At 40.6% G+C, this 27,330-nt stretch overlaps 1 protein-coding gene across 8 annotated transcripts in view; it reads left to right on the top strand.

Annotated features, from left to right (window-relative positions):
* FAM13C (family with sequence similarity 13 member C) overlaps nucleotides 1–27,330 on the top strand; it is a 127,580-nt gene that overhangs the window by 83,876 nt on the left and 16,374 nt on the right. For all 8 annotated transcript variants that reach the window (XM_036895068.2, XM_036895064.2, XM_036895063.2 and 5 more), the window contains 2 exons: nucleotides 21,154–21,364; nucleotides 22,414–22,552. In XM_036895068.2, coding sequence (XP_036750963.2) covers nucleotides 21,154–21,364; nucleotides 22,414–22,552 — 350 coding nt within the window. The remainder of the gene's footprint in view (nucleotides 1–21,153; nucleotides 21,365–22,413; nucleotides 22,553–27,330) is intronic.

Raw genomic sequence — 27,330 nt, 5'->3', positions numbered from 1 at the left:
GATCAGCAATTCTTAACTTAGGGCTTGTGAGTGATTGCTGGGGTTGTTTTTGTACACCTTGAGACACTGGTTTTATTTGGGGGGGAAACCCTGGTGAGAGTATGGTTGAATAGATTAGCACACAGGGCCATAAGCCTATAAAAGGTGATAGTAATTTTTCTTAAAGTCTAGCACCTAGCCCTGAGCCTTACATGTATATAAATATTCAGTTAGTAATTGTTGATGTCAATAATTGGTATAACAAAGATAATATATAAAATCAACAGGTGATTTTTACAGGAGTATCTGGGTATAATATGCTACCAATTAGCTATTAAAAGCTAACACAAATATAAATTGATGTTTCAGAGTTACTTTAGGCTTGATGAGGGCCTGACTTAAATAGAGCTTAACTTTTGCAGGAGGCATCTGAAATGATGGTCTGACCAAAGTATTGTAGTCTCTATGTCTTGGTATCAAAATGCTGTATTTTAACTTGGGTTTATAGGTTACAAAGGTCAGTCCCACATAGTAAAGTACCTGAAATGCTACCCTGTTCAAGAAATCCAAATATGAATTGCATTTGCAGCAAGATCACATTTCATAGCACCTGTGGAGTAGCACTATGTTCTAGAACCTTCCTGCACATCATGAATGCCAGGAAGCTTTTCAAACCTGGGGATTCTCAGTCTTCGTCTCTAGATTGTCTAGGGAGCAAGTTCCAGAATTTTTGTATTTCGTAAACACTCCCAAATATTGGGAAGCATTACTTAAATGAATATTGTCTTGAATTAGGAGAAAAGATCAAGTTCTCTCAGGTTCTCTCTGACTCTGCTTCACCTCAATTTCATCAACAGGAAGAGGCTCACAAGCCACATGAACTTATAACTCAGGGTCTTTGGTCAGTTGACTCAATTCATTTACTTCAGGAGGAGAAAGGTGCTCAGGCACCCAGGTCTGCAGGCTGCAGATGGGCAGGATGGGGACAGGGACAGACTTGAGGGATATGAGGACCTCAGAGAAAACTGACAGAGAGGGAACCAGATGCAAGGCACTTCGGGACTGTACATAGGGTAGTCAGCTGTCCTGGTGTGCCCAGGACTGTCCCAGTTATAGCACTAGAAAGCCCCAATGCTGGGAAGTCCCAGTCCCAGGCAGTCCATGATAGCTGATCACCTTACCACTATATGCAAACTGTCAAGTGTGAGGTAGAAACCCACACAGTCCTTAGGCTTGAAATCCCGCTAACTGAATCAACAGCCTCTTACAATTGAAGCAAATGTTTCCTTCATTGGCATGAGCAAAAATCTGTTCTGGTGTTGCTGAATGGAAAATGGAATGAGGATGGTTTTTTCCAACAGCTTGTCTTTTTCAAAGTGTGCAGAAAGACTGTTTCATGTTCCACATGACTAAGCATAGTAACCCCTGTTCTGACCACCAGGTGGTGGATGGTATGGAGTTAGTAGCAAAAGCTGTCATGGATATAACTGAAAACTTATTACTAGAGATAGTAAGTCCACAACAGTACCTAAATGATTGTTTTGTTATAAAATCTTGATTTTCAAATTCCGTTTGGGTAACAACCTTACCCCTAATGTGGGTTATTAGAGAACAGTAATGTTGTATATCTATTTATAGCCTATAATTATTCCCATAAAGAATTCTGCATGTAGATGTCTTTGTAATATGGAAGTTGAGGTGGAGCAGAGTCAAAGAAAATCTGACCTCTCCCTCACATTTTAATACACTTGTCCATATGATCAGAAGTTTCATATTACTTGGAAGTGCTTATTATACTTAGAGATGTGGACTCCCCACCCAAATATGCAAAATTAAAATGTAGAGATGAGTCCTGGAATATCTTGTTTGAAAAGCTCCCCTGGTGATTCCGAGGTACAGAGAGATTCAGGAACACTTTCTAGAGCACAGTGCCCCTCGATGGGTGCTATGAGGTGTGTTCTTGCTTCAGGTGTAGTTTATACTTGATTTCTGGAACAGGGGAGCATCTCAGGTATCGTGCTGGGTGGGTCTGTAACCTGACGTTTCATTCTATTTGGAGGCAGCCCCAGGTGGGCTTGGAAAGTCAGTAAGAGTAGTGTCTCCAGTATTTCAACCTCAGAAGTGCACAGAATTCCATATACATTTTAGAAACTTTGTTCATTATGGTTCTATGTGTATGTGTGTTATTTCCAAACCTTCCTGAACCTTTTTAAAGCTCCAGTATGTACCACCTGTTGCCTTAACTAAAACATGGCTCCCACTGTGGAAAGTAGTACTTCATTTTTTCATCCTAAATTGATTCTTTAAAGCTGTCAACCAGGATTGAATTTTTGCCCCCGTGGGCACACTTGGGGATATGTGGAGGCAGTTCTGGTGTCACAGCTCAAGGATGAGTGCTGCTGGTCCAGTGGGTCGAGGCCAGGGATGCTGCTGGCCATCCACAATGCACTACTGAGCGGTAGGGGTTGGGAAGAAAGGAGAAGGGGGGGGGGGGGCTTCCCCAGTCGGTCTCCAAAGTCTAAGGGCTTCACACTATGTTGTTTGCATCCACCCTAAGTGTTAAGTCCCTGTAATTCTAATATTCTAGACTTTGAAATTAATGCCATTGCCAGACTATATACTCACTACATAACTAATGTTTTTTTTGGTTGAAGTATAGTTGCTATACAATATTATGTTTCAAGTATACAAGTGGTTTACCAGTTTCACACATTAGTAAATCCCCACCCCATACTGCAGTTACTGTCTGTCAACATAGGAAGATGTTACAGAATCATTGGCTGTATTCTCCATGCTGTACTACCATCCCTGTGTCCAACTTATATTATGATTGAGATTTTTGTGCCCCTTTGTCCTCTTCCCCCTCTCCACCCATCCACCCCATCCCTCCCTGATGGTAACCACCAGCCCTTCTCAGTGTCTAAGAGTCTACTGCTATTTCATTAATTTTGTTTTATTTTATTATCTCACTTAGCATAATACCCTCTAGGTCCATCCATTTGTCCAAATGACAAGATTTCTTTTTTTACGGCTGAATAATATTCCTTGTGCATATGTACTACATCTTCTTTATCCATTCATCTACTGATGGAAACTTAGTTTGCTTCTCTATCTTGGCTATTATAAATAATGTGGCAATAAACATAGGGGTGCATACATCTTTTCAAATCAGGGATTTTGTTTTCTTCTATAGCTAATGTTTTGAAATTCACTTTTTTTCTTTATCCATCCCTGTTTTGTCAGACCAAAGAGACCTGGATTTGCAGCTAATGAACCTGATACTGCCCCTCTGTTCCCAGTCGTGTCAGCTTCTCTGATTTATACTATCTCTGGGTCCCTGTGCCTTTCTTGATTTGCATTTACCTGACATGCATAGTGTATTCCAGATGGGGCCAAATAATAGAATTTTATTTGTAAATATGGGCACAGGTATTATACTTTTGCAAATGTTACTTTTGGGGAAAATTGGGCAACATATCGACATATACAAGGGATCCCTCTATTACTTACAACTACATGTAAAACTACAATGATCCCAATAAATATGAATTAATATTAATATCTAAAACAAATATGGGCACAGGGGTGTTCTATAAAATAATTACAAAATAATTATGCTTCTCGGATTGTTTTCCAAACCCTTCCTAGAGGTGCATGCTATTTTCTTGGCCTTTTTATCACATCAGTGTATTCCATATGAGCCCCCAAAATCCCACTCCCTATCAAACTAATAGTTTAGGGCTTATTAAGAGTAGATGGATTAGTTCTCTTCAGCTGCTTTGCCTCCTGGCCCACAGTGAGGGTCATCTGCCACTACTGAGCCGCCTCCTGGTTTGAGGGTGCCTTCTGTGGTTTCTTAGCATTTTACTCTTTTAAAAATTTCAACATCATCTGCAAACTCAGAATTATGATTCTACTTCCTCTCCCATATCATTTCTGAAATGTAAAATAAGGCTAATCCAGGATCCATAGCGGCACATCCATCATAAAGATACAAATTCAACCCTATTCTTTGTTGCATGTTGTTAAGTGGATTTTGTATCCATTGTAAAACATTATAGCCCAATCATCATTTATTCGGTCTTGTTTTTAAACAATTTTTGGTGTGAAAACCCTGCCATAGACTTCTTGAAAGTGCCCCAGTGTTATATTAACTGGCTCTGCCTTCTTCAGAAACAGTTTCTGTGCAGTACTTGATGTGTTCCTTGGATGATCTTGGACAGGTTATTTGATGTCTGTGCCTCAGTTCCCTTTTCTTTCAAATGGGAAAACAGATCTACTTCTTAGGATGATTGTGAGAATGATATAGCATAATATGCACGAGGCTCTTAGCACATCCCCCAAGGGAAATGCTGAATTAATTGACAGTTATCATTGTTAAACTGCTGGGCATTCCTGCCATATTCACAGCTTTAGTTGCCTTTCCTCCAGTTGATACTGTTTACATTCGTGTTTAAATATCTACTCTGTCATAATTCCAATGACTTTCAAGGCGTGGAAATGTCACTTAGTACTTTTCATTCCCTAGGTTCCCTCTAGAGTCTTGCATATGATTGACATTACACTAGTTCCCTTAAGCAAAAAGTATTTATAGTAGCAATAATCTGTAGAGCTGATGGTTGAATAATTACCTCCTACTAAAGTTGAAACTACGTTTATTACCATAAAATCTATCCTGAGCTAAACTTATGACAGAACTTGGCTGGAAGAGATCCTTGCTGTTAATAATTTTACTCTGATACTTTTATAACCATCTTCATAGTCCCTGAAAGAGGGATCTTCCCATTAACCTTTTGTTTTCCAAAGAAAGTATCTTTTTACATGATTTCAAAATTCTTAGATGACAGTGGAAATCTCTGAGGCTGTTTCTATAACTGCCTTACATGGAAGGAAAAAATAAGTTCTATAGCTTAAGCTGCCAGGTGATGGTTTAGAAATTTTTTTTGAGTTCAGTTTTTAAGGTAGGCCAAAGACTGTGATATAATGTGTTATTATCCCATTCGTCTTTGCTACAGTTCTTTACAAATGAGGATTAGGAGTTTGAAGAAGCTTGCATGGTCAAGGACATAACAAGTACAAGCAAGCTGTAATGCAACTAAGCCAGGACTCTGGCTGAGTGGTCCAGGCTTTTGCACAGCAGGCTTAGTTATGTTTTTTTTTTTTTTAATAAATTTTATTTTTAAGAACAGATTACGATTTATAGAAAAGCGAGCAGACAGTACAGAGACTTCTTATGTACCCCCTTTTCCCTGCACATAATTTCTTATATATTATAGCTATTTTAATCATGTATTTCTGTTTATTTGTTGTTCTGTGCTTATGAAGAATACAGCCTGGAAGTGGCCAGAGAACATGCCCAGATGGTAGTGTCTGGCACTGCTCGGGATGCTCCCTCAGTCTCAGGGTGGGCAACCTCTCCTTCTCTTCTAGTTCCTTGACAAGCGTGCTTTTCTGCAGCTCTGTGTGCAGCTGCAGGTCCAAGTTCTTTGACTCATTTTCCCAGGCTGACTGTAGATGAGACCCCATTGAAGGTGGTCGTTTTCTTCAGTAGTCTATTTGCTTTGTATATTCTGTTTTCCTTCTACATTGTAAAGCACATCTACTCGCAAATGCAAACTTTTTGAAAATGGCTCTAGTTATCTTTTTTTTTTTTTTAATGTTTAATTGGGATTTATTTAAAATTTAATTTTTTTTTTTTTTAGATAATTATTTTTTATTGAAGGGTAGTTGACGCACAGTATTACATTACATTAGTTTCAAGTGTACAACACAGTGATAAAACATTTATATACATAATTCTAGGTTCCAGCTATCACCCTACCAAGCTGTTACAATATCTTGACTATATTCCTTATGCTATACATTACATCCCGGTTACTTATTTATTTTACCATTGGAAATCTGTCCTTTTTTTTTTTTTTTTTTGTGAGGGCATCTCTCATATTTATTGATCAAATGGTTGTTAACGACAATAAAATTCTGTATAGGGGAGTCAATGCTCAATACACAATCATTAATCCACCCCAAGCCTAATTTTCGTCAGTATCCAATCTTCTGAGGCATAACAAACAAGTTCTTACATGGAGAACAAATTCTTACATAGTGAATAAGTTCTTACATGGTGAACAGTACAAGGGCAGCCATCACAGAAAACTTCGGTTTTGCTCATGCATTATGAACTATAAACAGTTAGTTCAAATATGAATACTCATTTGGTTCTTATACTTGATTTATATGTGGATACCACATTTCTCTCTTTATTATTATTATTATTTTTAATAAAATGCTGAAGTGGTAGGTAGATACAAGATAAAGGTAGAAAACATAGTTTAGTGTTGTAAGAGAGCAAATGTAGATGATCAGGTGTGTGCCTGTAGACTATGTGTTATTCCAAGCTAGACAAGGGCAATAAAACATCCACGTATGCAGAAGATTTCTCTCAGAACGGGGGGGTGAGGTTCTAAGCCTCACCTCTGTTGATCCCCAATTTCTCACCTGGTGACCCCCCTGCGACTGTGCCTGTCTTAGGTTGTTCCTCCCGTGAGGAATCTTACCCGTCTCTGGCTAACCAGTCATCTTCTGGGGCCATACAGGGAAATGTAAAGTTGGTAAGTGAGAGAGAAGCCTTATTGTTTGAAATGGTTAGCTTTTTATTTCTTTGCATATTTATGCCCTGTAGCTTCTATGCCCAGCATTTGTCTTGAGGTATCTTTACCACTTGGAAGAATTATGATACTCGGTAAATTTGATATGAGGCACGAATTCTATTTAAGGGTTGTAATTAGGAAGGAAGAAGAAAAGCTATAGAAGTAGCAGGCGGAAGAAAACATGGGAAGATTGATTATTTCTTTGACATATCTTCTTGTAGAGTAACTTCAGCATGTATAGGTTTTAAGCTACTACTTAAATTGCGCACACACATTAACATAATAGGAGTATAGTTACATAACCAAAGCATACCTGTAATTACCAGCCATCTCCAATGAAACCAAGAAAACCAGTTAGGCACCTTAGGCATTTGTGAAAACTTATCTATGATATGGTGGTTATTGTCCAACTGAACTTGAACAGTCTGAGAGAAATCAGACAAATTAAAACAACCCATTCCTGGGGAATGTTCACATCCCTTATGTTCTTTTAACAGTAAATAGTCTGTGGTTGTAAGATTTTGGAGTGCTACAATTTGCACTTCTCCTAATTCTTGGTTGAGTTCCAACAGTATAGATCCAGTCAAATTTGTTGTTTTACTGTATGCACAGGCCAGCTTAGATATCTCCTTCATTCCCATGGCAAGTCCAGGAGCTGGTGGGATGAGTGCATCTACAGCTGTAGCACTGCGTGGATCTTTGTTGGGGTTTTTTGATGATCATCTTCTGGCATGAGTCTTCCAGAGAGTGCTGATGTTGGAAGTTCTCTTTCATATCGTATCTTAGTTCATTTTTGGAGTAGCCCAAATAGGCTTTGATCTTCTGAACAAACGCAAACAGACCCTTTGCCTACACTTTTATATGCCCTTTATACCCTTGTGTAGAACTCATTGGAGGTTACCACACAGGAACTGCCCTTTTTTTTGTTGTTGTTTTTTTGTTTTTGGTATCACTAATCTACACTTACATGACGAATATTATGTTTACTAGGCTCTCCCCTATACCAGGTCTCCCCTATAAACCCCTTTACAGTCACTGTCCATCAGCATAGCAAAATGTTGTAGAATCACTACTTGCCTTCTCTGTGTTGTACAGCCCTCCCTTTTCTCCCACCCCCCAATGCATGTTAATCTTAATACCCCCCTACTTCTCCTCCCGCCTTATCCCTCCCTAACCACCCATCCTCCCCAGTCCCTTTACCTTTGGTACCTGTTAGTCCATTCTTGAGTTCTGTGATTCTGGTGCTGTTTTGTTCCTTCAGTTTTTCCTTTGTTCTTATATTCCACAGATAAGTGAAATCATTTGGTATTTCTCTTTCTCCGCTTGGCTTGTTTCACTGAGCATAATACCCTCCAGCTCCATCCATGTTGCTGCAAATGGTAGGATTTGCCCTTTTCTTATGGCTGAGTAGTATTCCATTGTGTATATGTACCACTTCTTCTTTATCCATTCATCTATCGATGGACATTTAGGTTGCTTCCAATTCTTGGCTATTGTAAATAGTGCTGCGATAAACATAGGGGTGCACTGATCTTTCTCATACTTGATTGCTGCATTCTTAGGGTAAATTCCTAGGAGTGCAATTCCTGGGTCAAATGGTAAGTCTGTTTTGAGCATTTTGATGTACCTCCATACTGTTTCCACAATGGTTGAACTAACTTACATTTCCACCAGCAGTGTAGGAGGGTTCCCCTTTCTCCACAGCCTCGCCAACATTTGTTGTTGTTTGTCTTTTGGATGGCAGCCATCCTTACTGGTGTGAGGTGATACCTCATTGTAGTTTTAATTTGCATTTCTCTGATAATTAGCGATGTGGAGCATCTTTTCATGTGTCTGTTGGCCATCTGTATTTCTTTTTTGGAGAACTGTTCAGTTCATCTGCCCATTTTTTAATTGGGTTATTTGTTTTTTGTTTGTTGAGGCGTGTGAGCTCCTTATATATTCTGGACGTCAAGCCTTTATCGGATGTGTCATTTTCAAATATATTCTCCCATACTGTAGGGATCCTTTTTGTTCTATTGATGGTGTCTTTTGCTCTACAGAAGCTTTTCAGCTTAATATAGTCCCACTTACTCATTTTTGCTGTTGTTTTCGTTGCCCAGGGAGATATGTTCAAGAAGAGGTCACTCATGTTTATGTCTAAGAGGTTTTTGCCTATGTTTTCTTCCAAGAGTTTAACGGTTTCATGGCTTACATTCAGGTCTTTGATCCATTTTGAGTTTACTTTTGTATATGGGGTTAGACAATGGTCCAGTTTCATTCTCCTACATGTAGCTGTCCAGTTTTGCCAGCACCACCTGTTGAAGAGACTGTCATTTTGCCATTGTATGTCCATGGCTCCTTTATCAAATATTAATTGACCATATATGTCTGGGTTAATGTCTGGATTCTCTAGTCTGTTCCATTGGTCTGTGGCTCTGCTCTTGTGCCAGTACCAAATTGTCTTGATTACTATGGCTTTATAGTAGAGCTTGAAGTTGGGGAGTGAGATCCCCCCTACTTTATTCTTCTTTCTCAGGATTGCTTTGGCTATTCGGGGTCTTCGGTGTTTCATATGAATTTTTGAATTGTTTGTTCCAGTTCATTGAAGAATGTTGCTGGTAGTTTCATAGGGATTGCATCAAATCTGTATATTGCTTTGGGCAGGATGGCCATTTTGATGATATTAATTCTTCCTAGCCACGAGCATGGGATGAGTTTCCATCTGTTAGTGTCCCCTTTAATTTCTCTTAAGAGTGACTTGTAGTTTTCAGAGTATAAGTCTTTCACTTCTTTGGTTAGGTTTATTCCTAGGTATTTTTTTTTTTGATGCAAATGTGAATGGAGTTATTTTCCTGATTTCTCTTTCTGTTGGTTCATTGTTAGTATATAGAAAAGCCACAGATTTCTGTGTGTTCATTTTGTATCCTGCAACTTTGCTGTATTCCGATATCAGTTCTAGTAGTTTTGGGGTGGAGTCTTTAGGGTTTTTTATGTACAGTATCATGTCATCTGCAAATAGTGACAGTTTAACTTCTTCTTTACCAATCTGGATTCCTTGTATTTTTTTGTTTTGTCTGATTGCCGTGGCTAGGACCTCCAGTACTATGTTAAATAACAGTGGGGAGAGTGGGCATCCCTGTCTAGTTCCCGATCTCAGCGGAAATGCTTTCAGCTTCTCGCTGTTCAATATAATGTTGGCTGTGGGTTTATCATAGATGGCCTTTATTATGTTGAGGTACTTGCCCTCTATTCCCATTTTGCTGAGAGTTTTCATCATGAATGGATGTTGAACTTTGTCAAATGCTTTTTCAGCATCTATGGAGATGATCATGTGGTTTTGGTCTTTCTTTTTGTTGATGTGGTGGATGATGTTGATGGACTTTCGAATGTTGTACCATCCTTGCATCCCTGGGATGAATCCCATTTGGTCATGGTGTATGATACTTTTGATGTATTTTTGAATTCGGTTTGCTAATATTTTGTTGAGTATTTTTGCATCTATGTTCATCAGGGACATTGGTCTGTAGTTTTCTTTTTTGGTGGGGTCTTTGCCTGGTTTTGGTATTAGGGTGATGTTAGCTTCATAGAATGAGTTTGGGAGTATCCCCTCGTCCTCTATTTTTTGGAAAACTTTAAGGAGAATGGGTATTATGTCTTCCCTGTATGTCTGATAAAATTCCGAGGTAAATCCATCTGGCCTGAGGGTTTTGTTCTTTGGTAGTTTTTTGATTACAGCTTCAATTTCGTTGCTGGTAATTGGTCTGTTTAGATTTTCTGTTTCTTCCTGGGTCAATCTTGGAAGGTTGTATTTGTCTAGGAAGTTGTCCATTTCTCCTAGGTTTCCCAGCTTGTTAGCATATAGGTTTTCATAGTATTCTCTAATAATTCTTTGTATTTCTGTGTGGTCCATCATGATTTTTCCTTTCTCGTTTCTGATACTGTTGATTTGTGTTGAGTCTCTTTTCTTCTTAATAAGTCTGGCTAGAGGCTTATCTATTTTGTTTATTTTCTCGAAGAACCAGCTCTTGGTTTCATTGATTTTTGCTATTGTTTTATTCCTCTCAATTTTATTTATTTCTTCTCTGATCTTAATTATGTCCCTCCTGCTGACCTTAGGCCTCATCTGTTCTTCTTTTTCCAATTTCGATAATTGTGACATTAGACCATTCATTTGGGATTGCTCTTCCTTTTTTAAATATGCTTGGATTGCTATATACTTTCCTCTTAAGACTGCTTTTGCTGTGTCCCACAGAAGTTGGGGCTTAGTGTTGTTGTTGTCATTTGTTTCCATATATTGCTGGATCTCCATTATGATTTGGTCATTGATCCATTGATTATTTAGGAGCGTGTTGTTAAGCCTCCATGTGTTCGTGAGCCTCTTTGCTTTCTTTGTACAGTTTATTTCTAGTTTTATGCCTTTGTGGTCTGAAAAGTTGGTTGGTAGGATTTCAATCTTTTGGAATTTTCTGAGGCTCTTTTTGTGGCCTAGTATGTGGTCTATTCTGGAGAATGTTCCATGTGCACTTGAGAAGAATGTATATCCCGCTGCTTTTGGATGTAGAGTTCTATAGATGTCTATTAGGTCCATCTGCTCTACTGTGTTGTTCAGTGCTTCCGTGTCCTTACTTATTTTCTGCCCAGTGGATCTATCCTTTGGGGTGAGTGGTGTGTTGAAGTCTCCTAGAATGAATGCATTGCAGTCTATATCCGCCTTTAGTTCTGTTAGTATTTGTTTCACATATGCTGTTGCTCCTGTGTTGGGTGCATATATATTTAGAATGGTTATATCCTCTTGTTGGACTGAGCCCTTTATCATTATGTAGTGTCCTTCTTTATCTCTTGTTACTTTCTTTGTTTTGAAGTCTATTTTGTCTGATATTAGTACTGCAACCCCTGCTTTCTTCTCACTGTTGTTTGCTTGAAATATGTTTTTCCATCCCTTGACTTTTAGTCTGTACATGTCTTTGGGTTTGAGGTGAGTTTCTTGTAAGCAGCATATAGATGGGTCTTGCTTTTTTATCCATTCTATTACTCTGTGTCTTTTGATTGGTGCATTCAGCCCATTAACATTTAGGGTGACTATTGAAAGATATGTACTTATTGCCATTGCAGGCTTTAAATTCATGGTTACCAAAGGTTCAAGGTTAGCCTCTTTAGTATCTTACTGCCTAACTTTTCTCGCTTATTGAGTTGTTGTATACACTGTCTGGAGATTCTTTTCTTCTCTCCCTTCTTATTCCTCCTCCTCGATTCTTCATATGTTGGGTGTTTTGTGCTGTGGTCTTTCTAGGAGTGCTCCCATCTAGAGCAGTCCCTGTAAGATGTTCTGTAGAGGTGGTTTGTGGAAAGCAAATTCCCTCAGCTTTTGTTTGTCTGGGAATTGTTTAATCCCACTATCATATTTGAATGATAGTCGTGCTGGATACAGTATCCTTGGTTCAAGGCCCTTCTGTTTCATTGTATTAAATATATCATGCCATTCTCTTCTGGCCTGTAGGGTTTCTGTTGAGAAATCTGATGTTAGCCTGATGGGTTTCCCTTTATAGGTGACCTTTTTCTCTCTAGCTGCCTTTAACACTCTTTCCTTGTCCTTGATCTTTGCCATTTTAATTATTATGTGTCTTGGTGTTGCCCTTCTTGGATCCTTTCTGTTGGGGGTTCTGTGTATTTCCGTGGTCTGTTGGATTATTTCCTCCCCCAGTTTGGGGAAGTTTTCAGCAATTATTTCTTCTAAGATACTTTCCATCTCTTTTCCTCTCTCTTCTTCTTCTGGGACCCCTATAATATGGATATTGTTCCTTTTGGATTGGTCACACAGTTCTCTTAATATTGTTTCATTCCTGGAGATCCTTTTGTCTCTCTCTATGTCAGCTTCTATGTGTTCCTGTTCTCTGATTTCAATTCCATCAATGGCCTCTCGCATTCTATCCGTTCTGCTTATAAACCCTTCCAGAGTTTGTTTCATTTCTGCGATCTCCTTTCTGGCATCTGTGATCTCCCTCCGGACTTCATCCCATTTCTCTTGTGTATTTCTCTGCATCTCTGTCAGCATGTTTATGATTCTTATTTTGAATTCTTTTTCAGGAAGACTGGTTAGGTCTGTCTCCTTCTCTGGTGTTGTCTCTGTGATCTTTGTCTGCCTGTAGCTTTGCCTTTTCATGGTGATAGGAATAGTCTGCAGAACTGGGACGAGTGACGGCTGGAAGGACTTCCTTTCTTGTTGGTTTGTGGCCCTCCTCTCCTGGGAGAACAGCGGCCTCTAGTGGCTTGTGCTGCGCAGCTGCGCGCAGACAGGGTTTCTGCTTCCTGCCCGGCTGCTATGGAGTTAATCTCCGCTGTTGCTGTGGGCGTGGCCTGGCTCGGGCAGCTACTCCAAAATGGTGGAGTCGCCTTGGAGGGGGAGCAGCTGGGAGGCTATTTATCTCCGTAAGGGGCCTCCCTGCTCCCTGCAGCCCAGGGGTTAGGGTGCCCAGAGATCCCCGGTTTCCCTACCTCTGGATTAAGTGACCCGCCCTGCCCCTTTAAGACTTCCAAAAAGCACCCGCCAAAACAAAACAACGACCACCAAAAAAAAAAAGAAAAAATTTTTAAATTAAAAAAAAAATTTTTTTTTAATTAAAAAAAAAAAGGTGGTCGCTCGTTTTTCTTTATTCTCCGGTGTCAGCCTCAGGCCTCTGCTCACCGGTCTTGCTGCCCTGTTTCCCTAGTATTGGGGTCCCTATCCCTTTAAGACTTCCAAAAAGCACTCGCCAAAACAAAACAGCAAAAAAGCAAAAAAAAAAAAAAAAAAAAAAAATGGTCGCACGCTTTTCTTATGTCCTCCGACACCTGGCCTCCAGTGTCCGCTCACTGTTCTTGCTGCCCTGTTTTCCTAGTATCGAGGGCCCTGCACTCTGGCCCGGATGGCTGGGGCTTGGTGTTCAGCAGTCCTGGGCTCCGTCTCCCTCCCGCTCTGCCTGCTCTTCTCCCGCCGGGAGCTGGGGGGAGGGGCGCTCGGCTCCCGCCTGGCCGGGGCTTGTATCTTACCCCCTTCGCGAGGCGCTGGGTTCTCTCAGGTGCGGATGTGGTCTGGATATTGTCCTGTGTCCTCTGGTCTTTATTCTAGGAAGGGTTGTCTTTGTTATATTTTCATAGATATATGTTGTTTTGGGAGGAGATTTCCACTGCTCTACTCATGCCGCCATCTTCCCCTATCTCATTCTTAAGCACTCTAGTTATCTTAGTAGCAGATTTTTATCAGCTGTGTCACTGAGGTGATCATTTATGCAGGAATCCACTAGAAGACCTGGGGAGTCATTTAGGCTGAAAGTGATAGCATCACAGCACCCAGCTTTCTCTGTGTACCAGAAGGGCAAGTTGGAATTCAGACACCATCACAATGGTTCTTGCTCTTTCCCCACAGCTCAGGCAGAGTTCTGTAATCTGAGCATATGGCTCCCCTTTTGCAACACAGAGAGGGAAAAAATGTTTTCAGAGGTTGGACTGTTCATTGGCTATTCCCCTGGTTATTTCTTGGCTGTTCTTGGACAGTGAACACATAGGTAAACAAATAAGTCTTAAATAATCAGAGAAAAAGTGAATTTTCATCTAGTCACCTAGTTGATTTGTCTAGAGGATTATTTCTTCATTTGTTTTGCTTCTGTATAGACACTGCCTCCAAAATTATTGGAATCACCCCGGCCTCAGATGTTCTATTACCAAATAATTCAGAGTGGATTCCTTCCCTTTCCCAGTACAGCAGAGCGCTGGAGACCTCATATGTCCTCAGTGTGGGCCAAGGCATCACAGCCCAGAGGACAGCTCTGACTCAGGGTGCAAGTCTCTAACATCTGAGGACCTTAGTCTTCCGTGGGCTAGAAGCTCACTCCCATTGTGCGTTTCCTCAGAGGAAACTCAGCCTCCATCGCCCTGCCTTGCCTTCCTGCTTACCTACCCCCTGCCACTCGGAGGTCTCGTCTCTTTTTCTTTTTCTTGCCCCAGGGCTTTCTGGCTGCTTTTCTTTCTCTCCCGCTCCCTTGCCACATTACCTTCCTCTGCCTCTGTTCCGCCTGGTGATCTTCACTGCCTCCTTTCTTTTCTTCTGGGACTTCCCTTTGCTAAACTAGTTATGGTGTGAAACTAAAGCATATTTAAGATATTTATTGAATGTCACCTAGACACTTGAATTTATTGAATATCATTAGAAAATGGAAAAGTTGGGTGAGTTCAAACTGTTTACACATTCCAAAATGATGATGTACACAACCTATTAGCTAAATGACAGTGTTACTTTTTTGGTTGGGCCTTTGTTGATATTACTTTTCTTAAACTATAGGTCATTTATTCCCTGTTCTTATCATTAAGACCATGAAAATACTAAAAAAAAAGAACCCTAAAAGGCTTGTATGAAAGTGTATATAAGTCATTAGATTTTTAAAAAATTGATGACAAATGACCTTGAAGATTGAGATGTATTTCTGCAATATTAATGTTATATTTACTTGGTAAAAAATGTTGCATATGTTATGTATAATAGCAGTGACTCAAGAAAAAAAATTCCAAAATTGTCCTCCTATAATTCTCTAGGGAGCAGGAGTCATGGGATTAAATTTATTTTAAGAACCAGTCAAAAACTAAAACCTGGATCTATACTTACAGATAGAAATTTAATTAGAAGAACTGTAACCAAAAAGGCAGAGGAAAGGAATAAGTTTGGGTCTGAGCTGAGTCTTGAACCATGTAGTTTTCTTGTTTTCAGAAAGGACTTTGGAATTCTCATTGCTCAGCTAACCAGGGCCCAAATCTATTGGCCATTTATTTTAATTGAAATCAGTACATTGGCTCCTACGAAATGAAAATGAGACTCACTGTCCCCCACCTCACCCACTTCAGAATGGGGGTTGGGGCATGTGCATGCTGAGATTGAACCCAGTTAGACTGTCTCCTGAGCTCCACACCTATGTATACTCAGGGCCTACCGGGCACCTCCAATGGGAGGACCAAAAGTGCCTCTTAATGCATCCAGAGCTGAGTTCATCTCTTCCTCCCTCAGCCAGCTCCCTTCCTGGTAAGAGATACCACCATAAATACAAACCTACAATTAACATGAATTGAGAGATTATTCTGTCCCTTTCCCCAGGCACTGTTCTAAGCACTTGAGATTCCTTATCTCTTTCTACCAATTTATGAGGTAGATAATGTGTTTCTCATCCAAAATAGGGCTTTGCATGCAGTAGATGGTCAATAAACATACTCTGAATTAATGAATTCCCATTACATACATAGGAAAACAGAGTGAAAAAGTTTGAATGTGTCCTAGGTCACACATCTGACAAAACTTGGAATCTAGGCCTTTCTCAGCTTATAGCCCATGTTTTTTGTCCATGATGGCAAGCTGCCTGTTGGGATCAGCAGGGTGACTGTCATAAAGCCCAGCCTTGCTTTCACAGTGACAGTTGTTCCAGCCCCCGCTAGCTCCCTGATGCTTCTGGTGGCTATCCACAGAGGCTAGCACACAAAAGACTGCCTGGAGTGCCAGCCTCACCCCACTCAGTAGCCCAGTCAGCCTCGCTACCCCAGAATCCCTTTTCATTTGTCCTCATTCCTACTCTGCCTGTCCTAACCTTGAGCTACCTCTTGGATAACCTTGGAGATCTCACCTCTCAGAAGTTTCTGCACAAGCAGGCCCATCTGTTTCCCAGACCCAATTATTGGGATGGCTTCAGGCTTACCCATGTTCTCTCTCCGTGGCCCTGTAGCTAACCCCTTAGTGCCTTCAAATTCAACATACCTAACGCTGAACCTGTTGTGTATCCATCAGATGTTTCTGGGTTTTGTTGAGGCAGCCCTCTTCCTGTGAGGCTGGCTGAGAACTCTATACTTGAGCCCGATTAGAAACATGGACATGTTTTGGCTCATTTAGCTTTAAAACCAACAAAAGCTGACATCTGGCATTTTGTAATGTACCTGAGTGCTACTATGAGCCCACCTTGATGGCAAGCCCAAGTGTAAATTAATAAATCCACAAGACTATGGCTAATTTATTACTCAGATCTCAATAGTCCTTCTCAGGTGGTTGCAGACAGAAATTTAGTTAAATTTTAATGATTTTAAAAATTCACATTAAAGAAACATATTTTAAAATCTGACTCGTCTAACAGCAGTAAAACAGCATGTGCTCCTGCCTGGGTTGCAGCCAGATCAGAAATGGTCTCTTGGCCTTCACACACAGATAATTATTTCTCTTCTCTCTGTTCCCTACTGATCAGTGAGTGGGTCACCACAAACACTCTTCGGTTCCGAGGGCCAGAGATGCGGAGTCTTCTGTGGGGGGAGGGGTGGAATGGGGACTGGTTACACCCTCTCTGAATAGAGTTAATATAATTTATACCACCTTCCCTACTGAATTTGAAATGGAGATCATATTACTGCTAGCCTCATATGTTATGAAGCTTAAATACATGTAAAAACTCTTACAAGTTTGAGGACATAGTGAGTCATTCTATAAGTATTAGATAGGATTATTCTTATTTATAGATAAGAATTGGTAGGAGGGACAGTACATCGAGGGGTATATTGATTCTCATTTCCTGTATTAACCCCACAGGGGCTCCTAGTGTAGTTGGTGTTCAATAAGAGAAGATAATATTCAACATCCTCATTTTGATGATAATTATTAAAATGATGGTTCTCATGCTTACTGTGCTTAGCAGTTTCTATGCCTTATCTCAAGGTCTCACCAGATATGCTATACAAAAGATGCTTGGGTGAATGTTGTTAGTTTTAATAGGAATTTATTTTAATGTGTATTAGTTAAAACAAAAAGGTAGCCCATCAAAGTCATGATTTCTTAACCATGATGACCTGGGAAGAAGCTGATTATTTAAAAAGCTGTGGGTTGAAATTTTTCTATCTAAGATACATAATATATATATAGTAAAGATATAAATATATGCATATATGCTTTTTATATATATTTATATATGTGTGTGTATATACATACACAGATCTTCCTCAACTTAAAGGGTTGTGTCCCAATAAATCCATTGTAAGTTGAAAATACCGTAAGTTGAAAATGCATAAACACCTTACTTACTAGACATCACTGCTTAGTCCAGCCTACCTTAAATGTGCTCAGCACACATCCATTAGCCTACAGTTGGGAGAAATCATCTAACACAAAGCCCATTTTATAATGGAGTGTTGAGTAGCTCATGTAATTTACTGACCACTGTACTGAAAGTGGAAAACAGAGTGGTTGTAAGGGTATCAGTTATTTATCCTATGATCATGCAGCTGACTGGGAGTTGCAGTTTACTGTTACCCAGCATCAGGAGAGAACATGATACCATGTATCACTAACCCAGGGTAAGATCAAAACTCAAAATTTGAAGTATGGTTTCTACTGAATGTCTATTGCTTTCATACCATTGTAAAATTAAAACATCATAAATTCAACCACTGTAAGTCTGGGATAGTCCATGTGTGTGTATTTATACATATATGTGTATATGTGTGTATAGGGAGAAAAAGTATAAAAAATAGGTTTATATGCATATGGCAAAAATTTTATGGAAGACAGAGTTGTATTTCTTTTCATCTTCAGTCTTATGAGGCAGGCACCATTACTCTCCCCATTTTACAGATGAGAAAACTGATGTTTTAAAAGGTCCACCACTTCTGACGTCTCTCTTACAGGTAGTAGACTTTGCTCTCTATCGTGCTGCCCTTGGGGTGGTTTCTCACTTCATTCCTCAGGAGTAGTTATTTTCCTATTAAAAAATTTGTATATTAACTTTTACTTTTTCCTTCCTTTAAAGGCATATTGTTACATAAATTTTAGAAAATAGAAAGAAGGAAAAAAAGATATATTGTTTTTATTATGCTAAGACACGTAACATGAGATCTACATTTTTAACCACTTAAGCACGGAGTACAGCACGTTGACCATGGACACCATGTGCCGCAGGGCTCTCTTACCTCCCTGTCAGTCCTGTGAGATGGGCTTAAAAGGGCACTGAGACAGTCGGAGACCTTACTGCAGCCCCACGGAGTATAAGTACACCAAGATTCCTGGGTCACAGACCCCCTCCTCGAAGCCATCACACCAGGGACTCTACTGAGCTGCCCATTCCTCTGCAAGAAAAAGTAATGTGCCCCCAAGGAGCCACCAGAAACCACCAAATTTAATACTGCTGTAAGCTTCTCCTTTTTGGGGAGCAGGCTCTGCAGGTGGTGGCCTGGGCTCTGTTCCCAGGATGGCAGCAACTATGTCTGGCTCTCAGTCTATCCTGGCCTTTTCTGAGCAAGGTGCTCAACAATTCTGCCTACACAAATGCACACACGTATACCTGACAGCTGATTTAATTAAGCCACTTCACAATACAAATGGTGAGTTTGGACAGAAAATTTAGGGACTACCAAATTACCCATTTTTTACTTTTTTGTTGGTCTTCAGCTTGGCTCTCTGGGATCCTTGTGGCTCGCTGCTTCCTTCCCTGGTTATGGGGAAGGCAGGCTGGGGGTTGGGATGTTAATCATGCAGCCCTGGTAATTGATTCTAGTACCTGTGGAGGCAGAGGCCATGTAAATGGAAGTTTATGACTAATTTTGTAATGTGTTTCCCAAAGAGTCATTCATAATGTTCTGTGATTCTAAGAAGTTATATTAAGGACTCCTTGGATTTCAGAAGCTGAGTTCTATTCTTGCCTCCAGTTCATTCAGATGGCTGGGAACCCAGATACCTTCATTTGGCATTATAAATTAACACCAAGAAGCCTGTGTTAGTTTTGACCCTGGGGTCACATCTGAGCTGAAGGGTTGAAGGCCTCAGAACTTGCCATTATCAGCAAAGATATGCTGGTCAAGTGCTTGCCAGAGATTCTTATCTTCCCTGTTGTTACTAACCAAAAGGTACTGCCAAGAAACAGGTGACATGAATAAAATGTATTTCTTCTTAGGGTTTCATGGTTTATGAAGAGGATTTTGTGAGGAACCCATATATCTCCTGGTGGGCTTTGAAGGTGATTGTTAGTGAATCATATTTCTGTTGCTCATTAGGACTCCTGCCAAACAGCAGTGATTTTTGGGTAAATTATTCATAGCAAGGTGTCACCTGTGGTGAGTTGTGTCAGTCACAACAGCATACCCAACCTGTGGGCCTGTGGCACTGGTATTCACCTGCTCTAACTCTCCCCCAGACCTTGTGCAGTCCATTTCTGAACAGCCTCGGTTACTGACAGTGTTGGCAATGAGCTTTGCAGGCATAATCGGAAGCAAGGCATTATTTATCTGCCTCCCTATCTACAATCCTTCCGGGGAGAAGCTGACTGAAAACACACAAGGACCTAATCAGACCTTCAGTGTTGCACAGGACAAATTGCATTTCAAGCTCGAGAGAACATGAGCCATTCTAAACCTGATTAAGATTCATCCGGTACCAAATTGTGATAAATGTTGATTTTGGAAAAGTGGATTGTCAGTATTTTCAGATTCTGCTTATTCACCCAGAAAATCCTTGTTTTCTTCTTTCTTTGGGGTGGTAGGAGTAAAAGAAAGCTTGGGGTTGTCCTGACTTTTGCTAAGCAAAACTGAGGAGTTTGGGCTGCTGCTTAAATAACTCTGTACAGAGCCCCATGATGGAGAGTGTCTTTTTTCTGACCACCCTGACACTGTGTCCTAATGTTCCTCACCCCACAGCACCTTCAGGACTGACCCTGCGGTGGGGAGCAAGTGAGCTCATTTAAAGGTGAATGATCCTAGAGGTTAGGCACAGAGCTAGCTGCCTGCCTGGAGAGAGAGGTTGGAGCACGTTTTGATCCTTTCTCTTTTTTTTTTTTTGTCCAAAATAACGTGCTACATAAAATTTTGGAGAAGCAACAGAATAATTCCTAATTCTGCCATGCTTTGTGGTTGCTATGTAGCTTCTTTGATCTCTTAATGCATTTATTTGTACACATAAATGCATGCTTTTTATATAAAATGGAATTGTTACTATTTTGTTTTAAAGTCTGTGGTTTTCATTTAGCATATTCTGAACATCTTTCCATATTAATAGGTGGAGTTCTCCATCATGTTTAATCACTGCTGGATCATTTTCTGTCTGGGGCTCCCCTCCTTTGATTCCCTTCTCTACTCCCTCCCTTCCTTCCTTCACTAGTAATCCAGTTATCTCTTTTTTCCTCATAATCTATCATCTTTTGCTCCATCTCCATTTTCCTGTTTCCTTTTCTTCCACTCAATGTTTTGTAATATACCCTCTGACGTATGCAACAATGTGAAATAAAGTGAGCTTTTTTTGTAGTTCTGGGCTTCACTGACTCTCTAACTCATACCTAAATAATTTGTTTTCCCATTTTTTTTGTTGATGGTGTCTTTAGAATATTTTCTATCCAGGTTCTGTGAGAACAAACATGACATTATTTAGAAAGCCTTTCATATCCCCAGAAGGAAGAAATGACAAAGAGGCAAGACATTATAATGAATATTTATGGTCTTTGTTGAGGAACATGATAGTCTCAAGCCGTCTGTCACTTCTAAGGCTTGATGAAGTATCTTGTTTCGTCAGACCCTGCACCAGTCCACAAAGATGGGCAGAGTGAAGCAGACAGTGCAGCAGACGACCTCCAGTTTATTGGGACTAGCAGACTGCTCTATCACATCACTGACGGTGGCAACCCACTGCTGTCCCCACGATGCTCCATCTTCAGCCAAAGCCAGAGATTCAACTTAGACCCTGAATCAGCCCCTTCTCCACCCAGCACTCAGCAGTTTATGATGTAAGAAAACCTTGTTTGTTTTCTTCATTTCATACAAGCTACAGTGAAGTGTGTGTCTAAAATAATGCGAATAAGCCTATCAAATGCAACTGTAAAACCTGAACAATAAACAGCAAAAACCAGCGTACTTTCTAGTTGGGAATGATGTTCCAGGCCCTGCTGTCTCAGGAGGCAATGGTCCTGAGATACAGGCTACTCCAGTGTGTGCATGTTTAAATACTTCTGTGAAATGACCACATCCCTAAGTATATGTGCATGCACATATCGGGAATACCATTCTTGGTGAGCTATAAATCATTATATTCATTTCATTTTCAACAGTGGCCTCAATAGGTAGACTGGCAATGCTTGGAGGTTGTCTAAATCAATTTCTTCTTAGATTCTAAAAAATTGGTAACTTAAAATAGCAGCACCCCCCAAAAAAAGTGTGGAAATGTGCATTCCTTTTTTAAAAGTTCTACAAATAATTTTGAGGCATAGTTAAAATGAGTCTCTAATATCTATAGGGAACCCCTAGTTTCTGCTTAATAACTCCTGCTGTCGTTCATGAATTTATCCAAACCTGGGTCCACGGACTGTCTGTTGATGGGCTTGAGGAAGTTAGTGAATCATTATAATTGTAAAGTTTGAGTCACATGAACATGTTTTCTGGAGATAAGGCCATTCCATCAGGTTCGCAAAGGCTGTTATGTACATCATGAAAAGTTAACTACGCATTGGTGTCTTCCCTGAAAATGGTGGTAGGTGGAGCTCATGAGCCTAGTGAGGATAACACCACAACAGGGCTGTCTCTTTTTAGTCTTAAATTAGTCTCCTCCAAGCTTTAGGAAATAAATTTCCTCAACTAACGTTCTGACATTTGTACACTAAAGTCCCTGGTGACAACTTGCTCATATGGAGCCCTGTGATCAGGAGGCTCCGTTAATGAGCAGATGCTGCATAGCAGTCTCATCTATGATCATCCAGGTAGCTTGGGTTTTAGACCAGCAGCAGTACTTACTGGAAGACATTGTTTTTGACAATTCCTCCCCTCCCTGTAATCATTGCAGGACCCGGAGTTCCTCGCGGTGCGGCTGCAGTGATGGCAAGGAGCCTCAGACCATTGCCCAACTCACCAAGCACATCCAGAGCCTCAAGAGGAAAATTCGAAAATTTGAAGAAAAATTTGAGCAAGAAAAGAATTACCGGGTAAGGACCTTGTGGTTTAAAATAAGGATGGCTTGTGTCAGAGGTGCTGGGATTTTCTGTCCTTCGTTTTTGTGCACCCCTCTGTGCCAGGGGACAGCTCTGGTGGCACTGGCCAGCCCGGCACCTGTCATAAGTTGATTTCCAGTCCCAGTTCTGTCTTGTTCTCACATGCTGTCAATTAGTCTCTGCTAATATATTTCTAATAGTGGATTACATTTCCAAACTGATTTGGTTATTGATCCCCTGTTATTTTCCAGAAGAACCTTACTGTCACTTTGTGTGGCTGGGACCAGAATTTGGAGAGCTGTTGAATTACGGTCTTCTTTTTTCTTAAACCCTTTCCCATTTGCCTTTTGATAAGAACCACCTAAGGACCTAAAGGGCAGAATCTCTGATTATGGAACAGAATGAGGGAGGGAGAGTTTTCTCTGACATGAAAGTACTTCGTGGCTGATGGATGGGGACCTATCACATGCCATCTGTTCAGGCCACTCCGAGAACAAACCCTGATCCATCCTTTCCCATCAGAAAGACACCAGTCTTGGTGCTGGTCTTCAGTGTTGCAGTCCTGAACCTTTTCTTCCCAAAGAAACAGTGAGTCAGAGGTAGGTGTCCTGATGGCTAGTGCTGATTTTATTTTCTCTAATGGTAACCAGGGCATAGAGAAAAATCATACTCATATAGAATTGCACAAAGATGTTGGTCTTTGGCAGTGGGCCCAGAACAGCTTGTTATTAGAATAAAAGAGAACAGGGAATAATGTTTCATTCTTCTTGAAATATTTAAAGGCTCACTAAGCACTTGGTACAGAGGCAATCGACAGGCCCCCCTGAGTGTAAGAGAAGCTCTGGGGAGGGAGGAGAGAGTGGGTAATGTTGCACTCTCCCATTTTTCCTATTCTGTGTTTTTCACAGTGGCTTCAAATTCACTAAAAAATGGGTTTTAAGGAGTGATGTTTAGTTTTGCAAAATGGAAAAAAGTCAAATTGGCTTTCAAGTATTGGTCTGATTGTTGAAGAGTCTTCTCTTCCTTGAAGTCAGGCAGTCACAGCTATTTGGTGTCTTTTTTAGAGCTTATGAATACAGGCCTTTGTCTTGCAGATAAGCAAACTGAAGCCTAGGAAGGACTTAGAACTTGATGAAGGTAGTTGTGTTCAATCAGCTCTGGCTTGGGTAGTAGATTAAAGATGAGTAGATTTTTCAGTGGAGGAGTAGAAGTAAAATTCCAAGTGTCCACATTTCGAAGGCACCAGATAGTCAAAGAGCAGCTGGTCTTCCCTGTTTGCTGCTGGAGTATTACTGGATCTGTAATGCCCTCACATTGGAAACAGGAGAGTAAAATCTAGGGGCTCCAGTCCCAGGGCCTGTGAACACTTCTTACTTGGCAGTTCTTGATCTGGATTTGAATCCAGCACAGCCACTTAGGAGCTTTGTGACTTTAGACTTGTTATTTTGCCTTTCTGAGTCTCAGTTTAATCATCTGTAAAGTGGAGTTAACATTAGTAGTGACTTCTTAAGTTTGTGAGTGTGAAATGAGGGAGCGCATATATAATGCTTACAGTGTTTGGCACAAAGGGAAAAAGTGGTCCTAGATATTATTAACTTTTTAATCTATTTGAATATATTTGGACAGGCTATCCCATGGCAACCTCTGCCATGTCAATAAGAAATCTCCACTGGGTTTTCTGCCTGTTGTCACAGACTCTGGATTACTTCTCTCAACTATAACAGTCACTCAGCAGCTGCCTATTTTGGAAGAGAATTTCTCCTGGCCCCTCCTGCCTCTGTCTAGAGAAGCTTTAGAGCCAGAGCAGGCACATACCCACACACTTAAACACTCACACGTGCAGATGGGGTAGCAGAGGAAGAAGGCTTCACGGTCGCCACTACTTCAGCATGCGTAGAGGTCTTTGGTGTAAACAGAGCCTCCGTGTCCCGGGAGCAGGGCCTCCCCTCACCCTTCCTGTCGGGGTGCCAGGCTGTGGTGAGAGGTTTGGCATGTCAGTTGGCTTTAATTGGTTGCTGTGTATAAGGTTTTTCTTGCTGGCAGCCTGACTGTGGAATTAATAGTACTTTAGTACCCACTGCTAGTTTTTGAATCTGAGCTCCTGCTGGGCCTCTGTGCTAGCCTGATGGCTGGTACAACATGTATCTTTCCCTCTCTGTTGAATACAACTATTTCACATTCCCATCCGAAGCCATATTTATTCCCTAAAATTGATTTTACATTTGTAACTATTGTTACACTAATGGACTTGGAAAAGGCTGTTTCACCAGATGTCTACTTTCAGTGGAGTTAGAAGATGTTAGAACTAAAAGGGATTAGCCAGTCTTATTTCTTATTTGGCCATTGAAGAAACTGAGGCCCAGAGAAGAGAAGTGACTTTCCCAGAGTCACACAGTGAAGAACTGATCTAGTCAAGATAACAATTCAGGTATTTTCATTCGTTATCCAGAAATCTTTCTAAAGTGTCTTTTAAGCTGTCTTTGGTAGACCACAAATCTGGTCTAATGGGACCCTCAGTTATGTGATTCAAGACACCACTTTAGTTGCATTGAACAAAATATACACTGTGTAATTTCTGTGTGTATGGCCCTTGGAGTCTATTAAACTGGAATCTTTCAGTTCAGCAGTTAAAAGTTTTGAAGAAAGATCCATAGCTTGTATATGAAAACCTTCCATGTGATTTGAGACCTTCCATACCTGTGAGCTTGATTTAACCTCTTTTGAAAGCTCCTCCAAGAATAGGGAAATAAACTATTCATTTCAGAAAATGATTTCAGTCTTTAAAATATTTTGTCAGAAAATTTAGCCCTAAATGTCTCCTAAATCCTACTTGTGGTGATGAAAACTCATTTCTTTGGTGGTCATTGGCTTAGGGTCTTAGGTTTTAATTTTTGTTTTTAACAATATTTCATAAGATGACATTAACTGTGTGGAACATATCTAGTGAAAAACATATGTTCCAGAGAACAAGATGATTTTTCAGGTCAGAGTTGAGAATTCTGTGAGGTTTTGAGAAACCAAATTTAAAACATTGACTGTCCATATAACCAGACTGGTTACCTGGAACCAAAGTACTGCCCCATATATTGCAGACATGGCCCAGTGCCAGGAAGTAGACTGGGCTGGGCTAGGCTGAGCTGTGTGGAGGTGAGCCCCTGTGCCACTGTCCGTGGTTCTGAAACTAGGCCTTCCCTTGTGGAAACCAGTGTCCCATCTGAGCCCTGCCTAGGGAAAATCACTGTCATTTTCTTCAATCTTGTTTTCCATCTTGATTTTAAAATGCATGGTTTTTCCATCACTCTAGAAGTGACAAAACCGTGCCCTGTGATTCACGTCTAATTCCAAGTACATGGATGGTAATTGATGATTCTGTCATACAAGGACTATTTTTCCTTTTGCACTTGAGAGGAGCACACTCCACTTCCTATGCCTGTCACTCACCAACAATTGTTGATATCACGTGGATTTAGTGGATCCTTAAAGAAACATGGCAGAGTCCCTAGGCTTGGTCGCTCTCAGTGCACACATCTCTGGCTGTTATGATGTTTATGATCATGTCATCTTAAGCATCTCTGTATAGTTCCTCTTCAATTCAAAGTAGTCATTAATCTTGAAGTTACCAGGGTGGCCTTGACTTAACAAAGCTTTTTACTGATCTCTGGGGTGGAGGCTAAATATATGTAGCTATCCTCCTCTCCTAGTTTCTTTTTTTCTGTGGAAAATCAACTTACATGCTCTGAGAAGAAACCCAGAAGTCAAGGTGAGTGATTTGTATTAATAGTCATATCCTTCTAAAATCAAAAATATATTCTTATTTCCACATCCAAGCATGATTAGCTACTTGGTAGGACATACATACCCCTACATATGTGTGTGTTGGTGAAGACATACTCAGTATTCTTTTGAAGGCCTGGTAGTAACATAACTAATGTCACCACAGATGGTGATAATAATGATAATATTTGTATTTGTGATTCTGACTAATGCATATGTATTGTTTATCATGTGCCTGGAACTGTTTGCAGTGTTTTACATGTATTAACTAATTTTTTTTCCACAGCATCCTGATGAGGAAGATGCTCTTATAATCCTCACTTAATAGATGGAACTGAAACACAAAGAGGCTAAATTATTTGCCCAAGTTCACACACACACAAATAAGTATTATTTTAATGCCAGGCCAGAAGCTTATTGAGTGTATAAACAGAGAGAGGGTTAGAAATCAGGGCATTCCTCCTGACATGCTGATTTCTCAGATTGTTATCAGGTTTGAGAGGCCCTGGGGTCCCCTTTGTGCAGCGTAGAGGATATAGCCGATAGGAACTAGTCTGCAGTCTGTCGGTATTCTCCAGGTAGTTGTGGTCACAAACCGTGTATGTGAACACAGGCAAGGGAGAGAATGCTGGTTTGTATCATCTGCACTGATACAAATGGCCTGGCAACAAGCTGTGGGACATGGGTGGCCCACATGGTGATTGAGGGTCAGACTGTAGGGGGACCGGCATGGTGAAGACTATGTGAAAAATGCTGGGTGCCAGGCTGCTTAGAATCAATGCCCATGGCAAAGATGAAAGCACAGAAGATGACAAGAATGTCTGACTTTTATTCTTCAGAAGCAATTCTATCAGCTGGAGTCTTCACACCTGAATTTCTCTCCCAGTTCTGTGTTCGTGAAGTATTTTTTTTTGTGCCTTGGCTATTTAAAAATTATGTTTTTCCTTTTTCTCTTTCCCTTCCTTCTCTCCCTCATTCCCTCTCTCCCTTCCATCCCC

This window comes from Manis pentadactyla, chromosome 8, assembly GCF_030020395.1.
Source record: "Manis pentadactyla isolate mManPen7 chromosome 8, mManPen7.hap1, whole genome shotgun sequence".
NCBI lineage: Eukaryota > Metazoa > Chordata > Mammalia > Pholidota > Manidae > Manis > Manis pentadactyla.
The sequence above is the reverse complement of the archived record's forward strand: the minus strand, read 5'-3'. Positions and strand labels throughout refer to the sequence as shown.